This window comes from Neovison vison, chromosome 7, assembly GCF_020171115.1.
Source record: "Neovison vison isolate M4711 chromosome 7, ASM_NN_V1, whole genome shotgun sequence".
Taxonomy (NCBI): Eukaryota; Metazoa; Chordata; class Mammalia; order Carnivora; family Mustelidae; genus Neogale; species Neogale vison.
Window position 1 is genome coordinate 167,962,289 of NC_058097.1, and position 19,472 is coordinate 167,981,760.

The 19,472-nt window shown below is 42.2% G+C and overlaps 1 protein-coding gene across 2 annotated transcripts in view; it reads left to right on the top strand.

Annotated features, from left to right (window-relative positions):
* NELL1 (neural EGFL like 1) overlaps positions 1 to 19,472 on the top strand; it is an 830,042-nt gene that overhangs the window by 500,627 nt on the left and 309,943 nt on the right. For both annotated transcript variants that reach the window (XM_044258965.1, XM_044258966.1), the window contains exon 14: positions 1,865 to 1,987. In XM_044258965.1, coding sequence (XP_044114900.1) covers positions 1,865 to 1,987 — 123 coding nt within the window. The remainder of the gene's footprint in view (positions 1 to 1,864; positions 1,988 to 19,472) is intronic.

Genomic DNA, 19,472 nt, shown 5'->3' on the forward strand with positions numbered 1-19,472 from the left:
TGCATATACTAGGTGCTTCATAGGTCTGTAAATTTGATCTAACATCCATGCGGTTATACTGTTGCTCAAGTGTGCTGGAGATGACATTAGCACAGACTAGAAGTGAGTCATCGTAAATCTTCTTTTCTCCCTATTTGCTAACCCATGCACATTTCTCACTGACCGTTTGGATTGGTCTTAAGGCTGAAAGAAAAAAAAATTTTTTTAAATCCAAGGTGTTGCATCAAGAGTCATATGCTCGTGTGTGTTCTCCTGTAATTGCACATGGGTGACTAAAACAGCCCTGCTTTGTAGAATTCAACCTTTCTCATTACCGGGTCTCAGTTGGAAAAGTTAGGATAAAAATGAATGAATGAATGAAGATCGATGATATTTCAACTGATTGCTACATTGATCTAACAGGACCCTTTATAAACTATTGAATGTTTAGTGTTTTCCGGGGAGTGTTATTTTGGAGAGGTTTCTAGCTGGGATTTCAGCTCTTGTTTTTTATGTTATTTTGGGACTTAAATAAATCTATTTGAATTTTCTTCTTAAAATGTCTAAGAAGTTATACTTCTTAAAATGTCTAAGAAGTTATACTAGCAGATGTTAAAGGGAATAGGCCTAAACATTTATTTTTATTTTTATTTATTTATTTGATAGAGAGAAATCACAAGTAGGAGGAGAGGCAGGCAGAGAGAGAGGAGGCTCCCTGCGAGCAGAGAGCCCAGTGAGGGACTTGATCCCAGGACCCTGAGATCATGACCTGAGCCAAAGGTAGAGGTCTAACCCACTGAGCCACCCAGGCGCCCAAGGCCTAAACTTTTGACACTGTTCTTTACAAAGTAGCAATTTGGATAACTACTTCAAGTCCTGATTATGACAGGAAAGTGTCATTATCTGTGAAATCCTGATTTCTAACTTGGAATCTTTTGGTCCATTTTGTAAGTGTTGGATCTACATCCTCCAACATCTTGTAGGTTAAGGATGCCACAGCTCTTTGAAAATATACAACCATGTGACTACCGATCAGGCATCAACCCAGGGGGTTGAATGCTCACCCCTGTGAACTTGGCCTACATGGAAAACTGGAGTTCAGCGCCCTTCTGAAGGCCCTTGAGGAGAGGTCATAAGAGTAAATCCCTTTTGATTCTGCACCCCATGCTTGCCATCATTTCCTGTGACCAATGGAATTCTTTGAAATTCCTTGTTAGTAAATGCTTCTTTGCCAGGTTATATTAACAGAGCCTTCCTCTTCAGTTTCAAAGAAACCATGGAATGTCATATGTGGGATTTATTTCTTTTTCCTTGTTTAACCTTAGAGGAAGTTTTCCCAGCCTAGGTGCTATTGATGGTTTTATTGTAATGTAATCAGTGTTTTCTTGTGCTCGGCTTTCCTGTGTATTGTAAGATGCTTAGCAGCATTCCTGACCTATAGCCACTAGATTCTAGTAGCACCCCCATCCCAAGCCATGATGACCAAGGATATCATTGGTGTCAAATGTTTCTAGTGGGAAGGGGATGCAGAATTGGCCTCTGTTGAGAAACGCTGCCTTGAACCCTCTATAGAAACCTTTTGCAATGGAAAAGGCAATGCCCTTAGAACAACACTTGCCAATCATGCGACTTGCCTGACTAAGACACTGTCTTCTCGGACCCTTAGTTTCTTTGCCTACAAAGCAGGGACAATGACATCCATCTTATAGAGTTGCTGAGATTCCAACCTCACTAGGCACAGAAGCTGCCAGGTGCATAGTTAAGATCCCCATACCTGGTGGCGGTTCCTGTCCTTCTTACTTGGTGAGTCCCAGCTCACTTTCCCAACACTTGTGATAACAACTTGTAAAACGATGTCTGTCTCTCTTTCTCCCCCTGCAAACAGAGCATGATGAATGTGGCAGTGGGCAGCACAACTGTGATGAGAACGCCATCTGCACCAACACTGTCCAGGGACACAGCTGCACCTGCAAACCGGGCTACGTGGGCAATGGCACCATCTGCAGAGGTAGGCTTGTGGCCTAAGGGGGGAGCCAGGTGCAGCTTCCCTGCCTGGGCTTCTGGTACTTACGTGGCAGACCCTTTCCACCATGGTGGTAGCTGAGCCTGGCCAGGATTCCATTCCTGGTCTTTCATCTGATGAGGGCACTGTGCATCAGAGAAGAAGAAAAATGCTTTACGTCTACATTTTGGATTGAATGCAGATGGTATGCCTTTGGGTCAAGGACATGGTTCCACAATTGTGTGTGGCTTGGTTTGGCTTTGCCTGTCGGCCTGAATTTGTGAGGAACACTGTAATTGCTGATGTGGGTTTTTGCTCCCTGTGAGCTTTGCTCAGAGGACAGGTGGGAACTGCCTATGGCCATACTAGAGGTATGTGCTTGGTTGGAGGTGTCAAGTTTCTCTCTGTGTCCTGAGCGATTCAGCAATTCAGAGGTAGTTCCTTGGCTGCCATCTGCCTTTAGAATAAAATTAAAATTGCTCCTGATGGCTTCTGAGAACATTCAGAATCTGGTCTCTGGCTCTTCTCAGCTGGTCTTTCTCTTTGCTCTCCCCTTCATTCTTTCTACAACCAACATGTTATTCCCACTTTTTCTCAGACTCGCCAACCACATTCCTATCTCAGGGCTATGTGCTTGCTGTCCCCTCAGCCTGGATGTTTACTTCCTTAAGGTCTCTCCACAAGGGTCCCCTTATCATAGAAATTTGGTTGGCCAACGCTCAAATAGCACCCCTATATTTCTTAGCCTTATGCCCTACTTTTCTTTTCCTTCACTAATACGACATGACAGAACATTGTACATTTAAGTCTTTGCTTCTGTATTGTCTGCCTCCCCATGGGGATGGAAGCTCTCTGAGAGAAATTAACTTAGTTTTGCCTCCCTGGTCTGTTCCCCAGCAATTAGAGCGAAGCTTGGCACACTGTAGGCATTCAGTAAATACGTGTTAACGTACTGGATTAACCAGAGAAGAAAGTGACAACATTATATTGAAAAAGGGGCAAAATGTACAAAAAACAGGAAATAATCCTTTGAGTTTGGTATTATTATAATTATCATCCCCATTTTAGAGGTGAGAAAGGTTAAGGAACTTGCCCAAGGACACATAGTACATTATCAGCCCTCTGTGGAGATGACATGCTGATGAAGAGAGAGAAGCAATGTGCAGTGACCAAGTGACCATATTCGTGCACTCGACTGGGGAGAATTTTTAAAAATTGATTTTATTCTCAGTGCGCTAAGTGGGTGACTGTCGGTTCAGCATCTGACTCTTGGTTTTGGCTTGAGGATGTGGCTTGGGATTGAGCGGCAAGTGGGGCTTCATATTCAGCGCGGAGCCTGCTTAAGATTCTCTGTCTCCCTCTGCCTCTCGGCAGTGCTAGTACGCGCTCCCTCTCTCATCAATAAATCTTTTAAAAAATTTGATGTTACGCTCCGTTGCTGAGGTTGGGGTAAACAGAATTGTTTTTTATTTGTTTACATGGCACTGTAAATTGGTGAAACTTTTAAATGGCAATTTGAGAAAATCTATCAATGTGTAAAGTAATCTGAGGAGTAATGTCAGGATTCTCTCTCGATTCCATCGATTTTTACCTGCGGAAATGTATTCTAGAAAAGGCACATGTCGTGAGCGGGAGGAATATGCACTATGGTGATGGTTTGCTGCATAGTTTGTATTCACTGAAAGCCAGAAACCACCAAAATATGTTGGTAGTGGAATGATTTATGTCACAAGTCATTTTGTGGAATAGAGTACAGAGGTTTAAAACTCGATGTATGTATGTACACGTGTGCTTGCGCATATACACACTCTGACACATGTTTTTGAGAAAAATAGACCTATAGGACAATACCTATAATATCATCGCAAGTCTGATTTATTATTTACAAATACCTATATGCATACTTTTATGTCAATGTGCAGAGACTGGAAACATGCAAACTGTTCATTTTATCATCCATGGGGATGTGTCTGTGCAGCAAAGAACATTGACCTCAATGAATTCGATGTTGTTTGCATCTTTTACAATGGGAATTTACATGAATTTTAAAAGAAGGCTAAAAATACTTCCCAAGTGAAACAAAAAGATATAAATATTAATACAGTTCCATGGATTATCAAGCCCGCTGCTGGTAGTTGCATGCTAATGTTAGAGTGTGAGCAGCGCATAGAGATTTGACTTCAATTCCTTTTTTTTTTTTTTCAGAATTATGTTACCTCATAAAGTAATATTAATTACACTAGTTCAGTGAGTCTGTGTTTGCCAAACCCTCGCATGCCATTGTGATAAGCACTGGCTTCCCCTTTGTGGAGTTCGAAAGTCTGATTGTAAAAAAAATGTGAGTTCCAATTACGTTTCTGGTGTCCACAGTCTTGAAAGTAAAGAATCAAGGACAGTAATTTTGTTTCATGTGGTTCTCCCGGTCCCTTGTGTGGCCATCAATAAGATAGGGAGCATCTCATATTTTATACATGTTGCCTGGCGGGGGCAGTGCGGTGTAGTTGCAGAACTGGACCATGAGTTTACAGAGTCTTAGACAAGGTCTAAGACAAGGAAATCTTAGACAAGATTTTCTTGCTGGTGAGTTGTAACTTCTATATTTCTGTATAGTAAAATGGGTTAACATCACCATCTGTATTTTTCCAACAATGTTATTGCAAAGACGTCTTCAAAGAGGGTATATGTATCAGTGTGTTTTTAAAATATCAAATGCTGTAAAATGTAAAAGCAGTATCAGCGGTGGTGCAGTGTGGGAGGAGGAGGGAGGGGGGGATGATGAGTTGCCTTGAACCTCCGCCTTCTGACCGAAGTACCCAGATTTGTGTCTCCGTTTCAGAGCACGCTGTGTGCAGTTAACTTTTCCAACTGCAACTGAAACATTTACAGAGGGAGTTAGACAAGAATAACTAGACAACTGGAACTGATTTTTTTTTAAAGGATTTTATTTATTTGAGAAAGAACAAGAGAGAGAAGGAGCAGGAGGGGGGGCAGAGGGAGAGAGAATCTCAGGAAGACTCCCTGTTGAGTGCGGAGGCCAACTGGGTGCTTAGTCCCGTGACCCTGAGATCATGACCTGAGCCCCAGTCAAGAGTGAGGCACTGAACTGACTCAGACACCCAGGTGCCCTGCAAAGATCCTTCTAAGGCAGAGAGAGAGCACGCAAGAGCAGGGGACAGGACACAGGGAGAAACAGGCTCCCCGCTGAGCTGGAAGGTCCCCCACTCCTCCCCAGTACTGGACTAGGTCCCGGGACCCCCCACTCCTCCCCAGTACTGGACTAGATCCCAGGACCTTGAGTGGAAGACAGCCTCTTAAAGGCAGTGCCCTTGAACTGTTTTTTTTTTTAAATGTATGAAAGCTCTTCTAGAGGTGGTGGTGTTCATGGAATTAGCTGCATCTGCATAGAAATAAACACCAATAACAACATGCACAAGCAAAATATGAGGCAGCAAGTTCTCAAGCAATACTAATTGGTATGAATTCATTCAGATGAACTCTCTTGGAGGCCAGTGCCCAGGGAAGGTGTTCTTTCTTTCTTTCTTTTATTTTGGATTTTTTTTTTTTTTTCATGTGGGTGGTAAGTACCTGTTCAGCTTCAGGAGTCACAAAATATGTGCAAGCTGGCTTTCTGAGTGTGTTTGCATATGTTACCTCATTAGTTCCCACCATATCCCTGGGAGGTGGATAGCGTTGTTCCAGCTCACAGGTAAATCTTGAATAAGGCATGGCTTGACCAATTTAACCTGATTAGTGCTACTGTCTTTAGTCCCCTTCCTTTCTCTTTTTTTCTCTCTTTCCCCTTCTTCCTTTCCTCTCTGGACATTCATCATTTAACACTCGTTTGTTTGTTTGTTTTCTTCTAATTAGAGACCGTAAAATCGGCAAGGGAAGAGACAGTACAATGTCAATATATAATTTTTTTAATTTGCTCCTATTTTTGGCAAACAGACTAAATTACTTTTGAATCTATGCAAGAGCTGTTGCTAAAAGTTTGGGGTTAAATGGACAAAACACTGGCAAACTGTTTCAGATCTGATTTGCACAACATGACTGCGGGTTGGGGTCGTCTATAGGAATGTTGATCTGCTTTGCCAGTTCTGCATGAACCTGGATCTGAAATTGGGCTCGGGGCAGCTGTCAGGAGGTAAAAGACAGGGCCTTCTCCCTTGTCTGTCCCTTAGGCCTGGATAAGATGTGATGATCCTTGAGAACATTATCTTTTTTTTTTTTTTTTTAAGATTTTTATTTATTTATTTGACAGAGAGAGACACAGCTAGAGAAGGAACATAGCAGAGGGAATGGGAGAGGGAGAAGCGGGCCCCCTGTGGAGCAGGGAGCCTGATGTGGGACTTGATTCCAGGACTCTGGGATCATGACCTAAGCCGAAGGCAGACACTTAACGACTGAGCCACCCAGGCGCCCCAAGAACATTCTTATCTTAATGACTGATAATATTGACATTTATCTTTCAAACATAGAGTAAATGTGAATTTTATGTCTGGAGCATAGTTCTGGGCACCAAAAGAATAAAAGGCAAATAAGACAAGGTCGCTGGAGACGTCACCATTTAGTGTGGGGAGAAAGATTTGAACAGATGCTTCCTACCCAATGTAACTATCTACAAAATAGTATTATCTCATGTGAAAGAGGCTTACAAAAAATTATTCAAAATGTCGAGCCATGCGAAAGGCATTATGAGGTGTTGGTTAGGACTCCTTTGGTTGCAAGCAAGAGAAATCTACTGGCAAGCCTGGCTATGAAATTGTCATAGAGCCCAGAGTAAAGTGAGAGTGAGGGAGAAAAAATAGGAAAAAAGGAAAAGTCTTCTGTTTAAAAGTACTAAAATATGAAACTTTTGCCTTTCTTTTGTAGTGTCTTTCACACCTTATCGAGGTGTTTTTTATTTGCTATTTAAAGTCACTCTCCAGGGTGCCTGAGTAGCTCAGTTGGTCAAGTACCTGACTGTTTCTCTCACTCCTTCTATCTCTGTCTCTCCTTCAACCCCTCCCCCACAAAATCAGTTAAAAAATAAAGTCATTCCATCGGCCATGGGGGATACTCTTGAGGTCAGTGCAAATGCTCGGAGGAGCCTCAGGCCCATCCCCTACCTTGACACACACACACACACACACACACACACACACTCAGCCCACTGACCACAGGGCTTCTCTCTGCCTGGACCAGTGCAGTGTGACCTGGTGGGGGCAGGGAGGTTGAGCCCGGTAGCTCCCCTTCCCTTGAGCCCTGCACCCCAATCCCCAACAGATGAGAAACCCAAGAGACCGCAGTCTCCCCACCAATTCCCTGCATCACCGTGGAATGCACCTGTGTGCTGCTCGCTCAGAGTGAGGCTGACACAGGCATACTTTACCTGGAAAACTCAGCACATGCATCCCCCCACACCCCCGAGCCTTCCTGTGTCTGCACAGGCCCCTGCTGGGGGCAGAGAGCAGTTGCTGCTGAGTGGCAAAGACAGAGGCTGTGAGGGACCAAGGCTCAGGGGTCTGAAGAACGGAGAACTGAGAACTCATCCTGGGGTGGGTGGGGGGTAGGGGAGAGGCCAAGGGTGGTGAACCACACATGAGCTAGGGAGCTAGGGCTGCAAAGCCCCAGGGTGTGCTGTGTTATCCCATTAGATTGCATTTTCAAAACCTATTCAAAGATGCAGTTATTAAGAATGTTAAGATGGGGGCACAGAGCTTTAATCCCCAGATGAAGGGTTCTTCTGAGCTGGTTGTATGCTGGTGAAGTTGGACATGTCTGCTGGCCTTTGCTTTCCGGGTGTGTCCTACAACCTAAGGGCAAAAATGTGGCTGGGGTTTAGGAACTCCTTTCTCCAGGAGCTCCAGTGCTGCTCGTACTCGCTCCTGTCTCCTTGCGGCTGCACTGTGGATTGCCTCCCTACTTCTGTCTCCTTCTAGACTGGCTTTGTGTTTTATCTTTGTTTTGTCAGATCCTCTGTTATAACGTCAGACACTTGGCCTTATCAGGCTATCTGAGATGATCTCTCGGGGACCAGCATATTAACTATTTATGATAATTGTTATGGTTTGAGAAGAGCCTAAAAATGAAGTCTTTTTTCTCCCTCCACCTGCATTCAGAACCAGTTGAGAGACAAATAAATCAAGCAGTGGAAACCCTAACGTCAATATGAATACTGATAAGAATTACACCAGAGAACATGGCTTATGTATCTGACAATAGTATTCATGATACGGAACCGCCAAATTAGACCACCACACTTGTTTACCGTGGACCAAGGCAGCCCCTGGAGTGTCTCCCCATAGGGCCTCCTCTGCGCACAGGAGGGCACTAGAACCAGCCCAGAGTGGGTGTTTTCTGCGTACCTCCCTAGTGCGTAAGTGAGGAAAGAGCTGGGCTCTGCGTGTCCAGGTCCAATCTCTCTCACTCACCAGCATTCAGGGAAGAACCAGAAGGTGGTTCAAGGGGAACCTTTCTTAGGGAAATCAGATAGCTAGAAAAGAAGTTCCCTAACCCCCGAATCTGCCAGCAACTTCTATTAAGCAGCGGCAAAATGTTTAAAAAAAAAAAAAAAAGGCAGCAAAATGTTTGTGTGTAGTTTCACCTTTTTAGATGAAAGATGTACAAGGAGCTGTTTTGTTTTTGTTTTTGTTTTTGAAATTTGAATTCTTTAAGCAAAAAATCAGAGCTAAGGAGTTAGCCCCTGGGGCTTTTATTGGCTCCCCATCTCACTCTCCGTTCTCTGGCTGCAGCTCTCTCCAGTGTGGGTCTTCTGATCTAGGGTCTTTCCTAAACCTAGTGTGATGCCCTTGCTCAAGACCCTCCAGCATTTCAGGAGATGGTAATATCACACTCATAGTGTCCCCTCCTGCTTTTTTGATGCTCAGAGAAATATGTTAAACACTGGAGAAGGAAAGGACAGTTATTTTCTAAGCATGGGAAGAGGCTGTTTCATGACTTGGCAGGTTATGGCAATGTACCTTCATTTTTTTCCTACCTTTCAATTCCATGAAGCCCTCTTTGATCTCATTTTGGGTGAACACTCCTCCTCTGTGCTCCAAGACACTCTCCAAACACTGCTCTAGCCCCATGCTGCAGCTGACCGTTTACTTGCCTGCTTTCTGCAGACCTTTACTGCAGATCTAGGTTCAACCAACATTTAGCACAGAGCTAAGCATGGTATAGTGCTCAGAAGTTTCCGATGAATGAACACATCAAGATGCCTTTCTTTTTTTTTTAAATTTTTATTTATTTATTTGACAGAGAGAGATCACAAGTAGGCAGAGAGAGAGGAGGAAGCAGGCTCCCCGCTGAGCAGAGAGCCCGATGCGGGACTCGATCCCAGGACCCTGAGATCATGACCTGAGCCGAAGGCAGCGGCTTAACCCACTGAGCCACCCAGGCACCCTCAAGATGCCTTTCTGATAGAGCATATACTTGTGTATCGAGAAGATTCTTAGAAGATTCTGTAACAGGTGCCTGGGTGGCTCAGTGGGCTAAAGCCTCTGCCTACAGCTTAGATCATGATCTGGGGGTCCTGGGATCAAGCCCCGCATCGGGCTTCCTCCTTAGTGGAGAGTCTGCTTCCCCGCCTTCTCTCTGCCTGCCTCTCTGCCTACTTGTGATCTATCTCTCTGTCAACTAAATAAATAAAATCTTAAAAAAAAAAAAAAAAAGAAGATTCTGTAACAAAGCAAAATCTGCATGGGAAACAGAGGCACTTAAGCCACTCACATCTTGCCCCCAGCCAAGGGTATCTCTGCTCCTGAAGGTAGATCTGCACATAGCCCTTAGTGTGGAGTCTGCTTTGCTAACGAAATGACAGACCTTCAGAGAAAATCACGGCAGTGGAATTCACTTCGCTGTAGAAGTTCCTGGAACGTAGCTGTGTATTTATTTCAAGGCACCTCAGAATCCTTCTAGCTCTCTGAAGTCACTTATTTTAAGTGTGTTTGCAGGGAGGTGCATTTGGGGAAGTGCTACTTCCCAGAAATTCTGCTTGATGGAAGGCAGATAAACCTTAGGAGAAAAACCCAGAAAGTCAGTTAACAGAAGGCCAGAGAAGGCTTGGTGTAGACAGAAAGATTAATGTGACAGCACGTGCTTAAGATGTAAATGAAATTCTAAGTTAAGTAATCTAGGGATCTTACCTGTGCAGGGTTGCTTTCAGAGAATCAGAGTCATGAATGGAGCGCAGGATAGGGAGAGGCAGGAGAGAAAAATCTGTTCTTTTGATATGATACTGCTGAAGATAGTAAAGTTGGTAAACTGCTGGGTTGTGACTCAGAGAAGATGATGTTTAGGGATTTTGAAGCGAATGCAAGGGGAATAGGAAAGCCTTTGGCAAGAGTGCTCACAGCACTCCAGATGTCATTTTGGAAGCGGCTAATTTAATGAGGAAGATTCCAGAAAGGTCTCAAGCTAAAATTCTGCCTTTAGATATACGGACAGAATGTTGGAGAGAATGACGAGAGGCGAGATTGACATTCGGGCCAGGTTTGACACATTTAGAGGCGGGTCCATTTGTAAGAACACAATCATAGTGATAAATAGTTAAAGGTGGTGGAATTTTTTTAGGAGTGCACGTCTGATTACAGAGCAATGTCGTCATATTTCAAGGAGGGATTTGAAACTCTACCATACACGTGATTCATTTATAAAATCAGGAAGCAGGTGGGTTAGAGGATGCTCAGGGTCAACTTTCAACAAGTGTGGACTGCATTTGGAGCAGTGAGGGCTACTTACAATTTTCCACCTAAAGATGATGGTATGGGAGTCTGTCCCTTTGCTAGTTTGGTTAAAGTTTTAGTTTGTCCCCATCCCCCACCCCCAGTTCATATTGAAATAATTGGACCAGGTCAGATTACTATAAGGAATGTGACTTTCAGATTTTTTTTTAGGCCTATTTGATGATTTGACCCTGGATCGTAAATTTAAGAAAGGACTGAAGGTGGGCATGGATGACAAAAATCCCTTTCAGTTGAGTTCGGCCAGTTATAGAAGGTGTTGTTGACACAGGGGTACAAACTTGAATATACCGTGGTAAAAAAGAGTTTATCAGGAACATGCCGAATCATAATGTCATGCTTAAACACTCATAAACCTGAAGAGTGGGCTATAGAATGACATCATTTTCTACTGAAGAAACTAACTTGTATTGAACAAAGTCTACACTTTTCAGCAGGGCACTCAAGACCCAGTGACAGCTTGCCCCATCTAGATATTTCTAGCTTCATCTTTTACAAGAGCTTTGCCCATTCTCTTACCACTCACACTGAAACTGAACTAAGTATTCTCTGGCCAGGCCCTTCTCTCTCTTTGGGATCATTTATTATACTGGAGAGACTTTTCCATCCTTTTTTTCTTCCAGTTGAAATCCTGTTACCCTTCTTTTTTTTTTTTCTTAAAGATTTTATTTATTTATTTGAGAGAGAGAGTATGAACAAGGGGGAAGGGCAGAGGGAAAAGGAGAGGCAGACTCCCTGCCAAGCAGGAAGCCTGACACAGGCTCGATCCCAGGATGCTGAGCTCATGACCCAAGCTGAAGGTAGACGCTTAACCCACTGAGCCACCCAGGCATCCTGTTTACCCTTCCTAGCCCACTCAAATCCCATTTTTCCTTGATCTTTTCAGTCAGTATAAATTATTTCTCCTATCATTTCTGCTTGTATTTAATGCATTATGCCTTGTTAAATTTAGCTGTTTATGTATCAGCCTTTCTCACTGATAGGAGACCTTGTGCTTTCTGGGTGCTCAGTAAATAAATATTAATCTGAAATGGGATTGGCTAGTTCATCTGGCACAAAGCCATTCTGCTCTTGTAGCCTCATGTATTAATTACGCTGAATCTGTATCATTGTCAGACAATCAAAGAAGAATTAAAGTTGTAAATGCTTGAGAAATACCTATTTTAATATTTTAGAAAATCATCAATGGGCTTGTTATTTAAGTTCAAAGACCATTGTACATAGAAAATCCATTTATTCTATTTTATGTTTCATTCCTATTGATCCCAAATACCCCGTTGATACCAAGTGTCCTATGGATACTGAACATGATCATACCAGAAAGGGTCAAATTTTTTACCCCAATGTAAGAGGCAATGGGGCAGCCCAAGTGTGGTATCTTTTGTGCATGTTTACATCTTTTTTGTGTGTGTGTGTGTGTGTGTGTGTGTGTCTATTTCAGAATCGTCTTCAAATGGTTTCTGTTTATACTCATTCACTATTTACTCAGCAGTCCTACCTAGGACTAGGTGTAGAGCTGAGAAGCACTTGTGATGGGAAGTCAAGAGAACATGGGGAACATGACAAGTTATTAAACACAGAACTCTGCCTCTCATGTTCCAAGAGACTTCCATAGTTTTTCAGTATGTGCTGTTGAGTAGGACATTGTCTTTTCATAATATGTCTTGGCTCCCTGGTTGATCAATGGGAAACATTGATGAGTCTCAGATCTATGTTCCACTGTGTGGCTCCAGACAGCATGGAACCAATTATTCTGATGGTCATATCACTTTGAACCATTGATAAATTTAGGATCACATTGTTTCATAAAAATGGAGTATTTCTCTCCCACTGCCTGGTGGAGATTTGGAGTTATCACCATTTTTGTCTCCATTCCTGCAGGTTCAAAATGGACATGAGACAATGTGCGAATCATAGTGTTGGCTTTGTCTTGGGCTCCCTGGGACAATCAGGCCCTCTTCCAGGGCTCTCCTCTCATTCTGTCTTAATTGAAAAGGCAGAAGCTGAAGAGACAATGCTTGCTCAGATCTTTGCTTTCCTGATTGCATACAGATGGAGAGTTGTAGAAGTCCTCTCTTTGCCTGATCCAGAAGGTCTGAGAGAAGAGATGGGTTGTATCATGTTGGAGCCATGGTCTCTGTGGCATATGTGAATCAGTTTGTCACTTGGCAAGGAGACACTTCTCCTTCTAAGGGAAATAGCTACTTTCTGTTGGACAGGAGACACAAAGAAACTTAAAACAATCATTCTACTGTCATTTTTGAGGACCAAAGAAGATAGCATGCTAACGACTCTCCAGTCTCACTACTCAACCCCCAGAAATGCTCACCTCTTTTAAATGCACTATTACTGGTAGTAAAAGTAGATTGGTAGTCATGTTAACGTGAGTATTTGAATATCAACAGCAGTGTTAAGCAGCATTAAAATAACTTCAAACCTTTCTGGCAAATTCACTCTTCTACAAACGCTTACCAACCAGCACTGGTGTTAAATTTAGAAGTGGATGGGTTTGTTATGGTCCTAAAGCAGGGGAGGGCACTTTTTAACACTGATTTAATTCTAAGAGAAAAAAGTGTGTCTGTGCTTAGAGGAGATCATTATGCTTAAAGTTTCAATAATGTTTTTTTTGAGAAATGTGACTGAAACTAGAAAATGAAACTGATTGTGTCGTAAGTTATCAAGAGGTGTTCTGCTTATCAGCTTGATAAAGAACTGCAAGTGGGCAAAGAAGCTGTTATTTCCAACTTGAAACAAATACAGTGTGTTAGCAAGACTGGGGCAAGGAGGGGACTTGGGTGGCATATATTGGTTTGTAGATTGGCTTTACAAGGCAGACTTGATATCACCTGTCCTAGCCTTTATTATCCTTTTCCTTCAAGTGCATTTCTGCTGGGCGAAAAGAGTCTCTTGAATGCACTCGAAGCACTTTCCATCACTTACCAAGTCCATGCTTACCTTTTCAAGTTTGCAGACAGTACTGCCTTCGTCTCTAGGGAAACATGTTAAACCAGCTTGCATCACACGGGGAGTGGAACTCTGACACTTAGGCAAGTGCTGATTCTTTGGAGTGCATTTGGAGGTTGTACTTTGGTGAGTTACATAGGTGTTTGTTATCCATAATTGTCACATCTGAAATGACTCATGAGATTAGCAGAGCCATATAAATATATAGCAGTCAATTTTATTTGAAAACAGTCCACTAAACATTGACTTTCTGTTCAGAAGTCTAGATAACATGATCTTTCTTTCTTAAATAACAATTCTCAATGGACCAAGAGATGTTCCCTAATGTTCCTTTAGGCAACATTATTGAAGATAACGTAGTCAGTCTCTAAGCCATCTTCTGGGTTATGATCTGTTTGGGAAAGCAGTTATTTGTAAAATATTCAAAGTATTTAACAACTGGTACTATTATAGAATGATGCCAGCTGTACTTGACATGCCCAGATCAACTCAGAATACATGCAGAGTATTTATTACACGTAGATCCAGAAAACCATAGTACCCAGTCAGGTGCCATATTTTAAGGCAAGGTTAACCTAAGTGGAATTGGTCTCTCTCGATGAGGATTGTGCTGTGTCGTCAGGAGCCCAGGCCGGGTACTGCCACTGAGTCTGCCTGGCCCAGATGCTTCTTTACTATTACCTTAGAGATTGCTCTTGACTCAGATTTTTATTAAAGACACAAAGGACAAATGGAAAAACACATACAATGTGCAAATGTCAGCAGACTTTAGGGGTATTGCTAATGTCAGTCCTCCCGCAATGGGATATTGGCAGAATCCAACTTCTACTGGCCAGTAGAATGTGGTGGTTCACAGTTGTGTGTTTTGTATTTCTGCCTCATTCCATCCCAACACAGTGATGTGTTTCTTCATCTCAGCCTCATGCATGCTAGAATAAAGCCGGTATGCCCATGGCCGAGTGCCTCAGCTCTGTTGGTAATTGCTCACAGCTTACTCCTTAACATACAGTTCTTCTCCAGCTTGGCCACACTGAATTCACTGTCTATTTTTATCACATTTCCTTCATCTTTTCATTTATACCTAGATGTGTATTTGCTGGGAATCTGGTTTACATAGTGTCCTGGGTTAACTGAACAAGTCACGTGACCTCTTACTACCCCTTTCCCATTTGTTATTAGACATAATGAATTCGCCTTTCAAGTGTCTTCTCACTTCTTTGCTCCGAAATGGGGAAACTGTAGTGCAGACTAGCTAACATACATGAGATTACTTAATGTAAGGCAAGGAAGCAGTGGTACCTGCTATGATAGAAAAGGTCCAAAGTTTCAGTAGATCCAAAACAAATTCTTATTTTTCCCATCATTGCTCACAGAGTGGGTGACAAGTGGGACTGTTGTTCCATAGGTAGGTCAGGAACCCAACTCACCTTCTGTCTTGTGGTTGCAACCTCTTTTTGGTTTTCAGAGTCCTCACCCTTCCATCAGCCGATGGGGAAAAAGAGGTCATGCAGGGAAGGTATTCATGGACCAGACCTGAAAGTGCCACGTATCACTTTGGCTTACAAGGCATTGGGCAGAACTCCATCCATGGCCATATCCAATCGAGCAGAACCTCTGTGTGCCTGGGAAGGGGGAGGACACAGCTGTCAGTGAGCACCAGCAGTCTCTGCTGTATTGTTGCAAATAAAATTCTAAGTGAATAGAAGTGGCTGCATTATTATTTGTGGGAAATGAACCTCAGGGCAGTTACGAAATGGAATCTGGCTGATGCACTGTGAAGATCACTTGCAGGCCTTCAAGTAAGAAAGGCTGGGAGTACCCAGGGTTTAAAACTTTTTCCAGCTGAGTGAATGCATTCTTTCCAACTGTGTCATCACCACTTCTATCTGGCTTCAATCAAATTAGACAGTTCACTTTTTGTCCAAGCTTTCCAATCTTGCCAGTTTTTAAGAAAAATTGAGAAACTGCTTTATGGGTCACTTGAAAGCAGTGCAAAGAATTCAGAATCATTAAGTATCTCTGGAGTCGAACTGCCAGTGACTCAGTAAAGTAACTCTCCTCCTGAGCCCTGGACCTCTCATAATTCTACGACTTAAATAACTGATTCCTTCAGGTTATTGTGACAATTCTCTTCATCTTGTCACTGATCGTTCATTCCAGAATTGGTAAGTTTTCCACTTTTAATTGTAAGACAGAAATCATGTGTCTGTTCTTTTGCACTGTGTTCTTGTACTCCTTTGTGGGTAATACCATTTTTTTTTTTTTTCCAGTGTGGCACATCCTGAAAGACACTGGGCAGGAATAAGGCAAAAATTCAAGTATTTATTCAAATCTAGCTTATGCTTTTAGGTTTTTTCCTATAGGTTGAATACTAAAATTGCATAAAATGGTTATTTAGCTTGTATAAGTACCACACAGATGACAAATGAATTCTAGATAGCCCTCTAAAACATAGCCTATTTTTCGAACTGTGCCTAGACAAGATTGGGAAATAGTTTGCTTTCAGTCTTCTAAACTATTGAAAGCTGATTTGTGGAGTTTTACATAGATAAGGATATTGAATTTTGGTATATTCACTTCCAGTATCTCTTTGAAGACTATATTAAAGAGAAGAAAACCAAAGTGTAATAAATGTCTTCAGAGAGGATTTGCTTTACGTTTAACAAAACAAAGCGCAAAACATGCATATTCACAGATGTGTGTTCTAAAATCAGTAGATGCTTTGGCTCTAGAATAGCATTGTCCAGTGGAAATATGACATAAAACACACACATTACTATAAATTTCTAAAAGTTGCCTTAACAAAGGAAAGAAAAAACAGGTTTGACACCCCTCAGATCAGAGATTTCAAGTGCTCAGCAATCACCTGTGGCTAGTGGCTACGCCAGCAGCTAAAAAACCTTCAGGGTAGGTTACAATTAATAAGAATTTACTATGGCACACTCCTTAATCTGCACCCTTAAGCACATAGGGGAAATCTCTGGAGAGGCAACATGGCACCCTTAAAGCAGGAAATAGCCTTTTCCATGATTTTGTTATACTGAAAGCCGGTTCTGACTTTCAGTTGATTGTAAAACTACAGTGTTTATTAAGCAGACAGATGGCTGGAATTCATATACCAGGGGTTGCAAATATCTAATTCCTTCTACAGTATGTCATTTCCAGTCTCAAGATGGAATTTCACCATAAAGTCAGATATTAAATAGAAATGGTTAACATTCATCAAAGCTCAAATGATACTAAAATAAAAGAGTAGAAGGAAAAAGAAAACAAGTCTATAGCATTTACCTTTGTTGCACCTCAAGATCAATTTTATATTAAAAACAGTTCATAAAAGAGCAGACATAATGCTTTTCCTAACGATATGCTCACTGTGATGATGATACTTACCAGCTTTAAATAGTGACATGCTCTGCAATCTCTTCTTAAAACCATTAGCCAGAGAAAAGCTATGCAAGTCACAAGGGTAGGGAAGCATGACAATTTGCGGATGATTTTCTGATATGCTTAAACATGTCACTTAGTGGGATCACACTTGAATGCCAAATTTACAGAGAAGATAGCCTCATTATTTTAGACCCAGCTGACTGGGAATAGTATTACTGAAATTAGCAAGAGGAAGTTCAAGACTTTGTAAGGGACTTCAGAATCCGAAACTCAGAATGAAAGTCTGACACATACTGTGTCATCTAGGGCAACATCTCTTAATTTCTCCGACTTTGATTGCTTGCCTAAGGAATATGGAGGGTGTGGCACTAACTTCACAGTAGGTATTACCATCCCTGTCTTGTCCATTCTGGCTGCTTTCTAGTCCATCCAGCACACAGTCAGAAGCTGAGCGATTGTACATGGTTGACCTGCAGGCAGGATGGCAGAGTGGTAAAGAGCATAGCTTCTGTAGCTGGACTGCTTGGTTGGAAGCCTGGCTCTGCTACGTAGCTGGCTGTGCCATCCTGAGGTAGTCATCTAACCAATGGGTGCCTCACTTTTACAATTAGAGATAATAATTGTATCTACTTTCAGGGGCCGTTTGTATGGTTAGATGAGGTGTAAGTGCTTAGAGCAGTGCCTGGCATGCAGTGAGTACTACTGAGTATCTATCTATCTGTCTATCCTGTGAGTCTGTGCTGAAGATTGTTTTGCATATCTGCTTGACCTTCAGGGTGGGACTTGAACTTCTTAGATTGGTATGCTGGCCTTTCTGGATCTAGTTCCCACCTACTTCTAGCCTCATTTCCTGCCACGTCCACTGGGATAAAATATATACTTGCATCAAACTACTTATAGTTGTCTTGCTGTGGAGTTAGCGTAATGGTCAAGTGTATGGATTTTTGGATTCAATCTGCTGTATTTAGAACTGGTCTCCAGCTTGTTGCAATTCTCATGAGCATGAAAGTTGCTCAGACTTCTCTGACTTGAGGGTTAAAGAGCTTGTACATTAGGGTTTCTGGGTGGCTCAGTGGGTTAAAGCCTCTGCCTTCAGCTCAGGTCATGATCCCAGGACCCTGGAATTGAGCCCCGCATAGGGCTCTCTGCTCAGCAGGGGGTCTGCTTCCTCCTCTCTCTGCCTACTTGTGATCTCTGTCTGTCAAAAAAAGAAAAGATCTTGTACATATTATGTTCTCAGTTGTTCCGTCCTCATTTGAATGAAATGTCTTTTCCCTTCATTTTCGCTTGGCTTTTGCTTGCCCATCAAAATGAAGTGAAATTTTTAGCTCTTTCAGGCAATCTACCCTTGCCCCTGCTTTGGGTCCCCTGCCTAGCGCTCTGAGTCCTGCTATTATCATGTTGACTGTAACTGCTAATTTACTTAATCCATTTCCCTCACGGTCTGGGATAACAGACAGAATGTCCTTGTTATCTTTGTGTCCTTAAAATGTAAGATGTAGGCATTATTTAATTAATACTTGTTGTGAAATATTTGTATGTGAAATAAAATAGTTGTGAGATTTAAGTGAAATAACCTATGTTGAGTATTTGACACATAGTAGGAACTGATGGCCTTTCCCTTAAGATTCACCTTCAAGGTATTTAAGTCATGTGTGAAATGGGTGTTCTACTTTTCTGAGAAAACTAAGAAAATCAATAAATGAAGGTCTTGCTCAAAGCACTAGTATTCTACATTTGGTTTCTGTTTAGATGTGCCTTTGGTCAGCAGATTAGTGAATGGTTTATCACCAGATTCAAGTAATTCCATCTCATACATACTGTGTTTTCTCTTACTCCAAGAATGTTGGTAATACTATCAAAAGATATGACCACCTACCCCCAAGCCCACCCATGACAGTAGGAACAGCTAGCATTTTTGCGACACCTGTGAGCCACGCATTTGCTAAGAGCTTGATGACAAATATCTCTTACAGTTATACTAGTGCTCAATGAAGAAGGTCCAATTATGTCCCCATTATGATTGAGGCAATTAGCTATACAGTCTGGGTCAGGGATGAAATTAGGCAGTGAGAAAGGGTTTTATGGAACCATGGATTGAGTTGTCATGTGTCTGGTTATGAGCTTGGAGAATGCAAGCACCTTCCATGGAATGTACATCATGTGGGGATAGTACATTTCTCTGGAGAGAGTGATAAGGGAAGTGGATTTTGGGGACATGAACAAAAAGTCCTGATCATAGCTGGCTAATGGAGGAAACATTCTCTGGAGAGGATAAGGATTTAGGGAAAATTGTTTCCCATCAGCAGAAGTTCCAAAAGTCATAGCCAGGATTTGTGGGAGAAAAGAAGCTACAGAACCAACATTGAGCTTGAACTGAGATGGATACAGGGAAAGATCGTGTTCTTGGA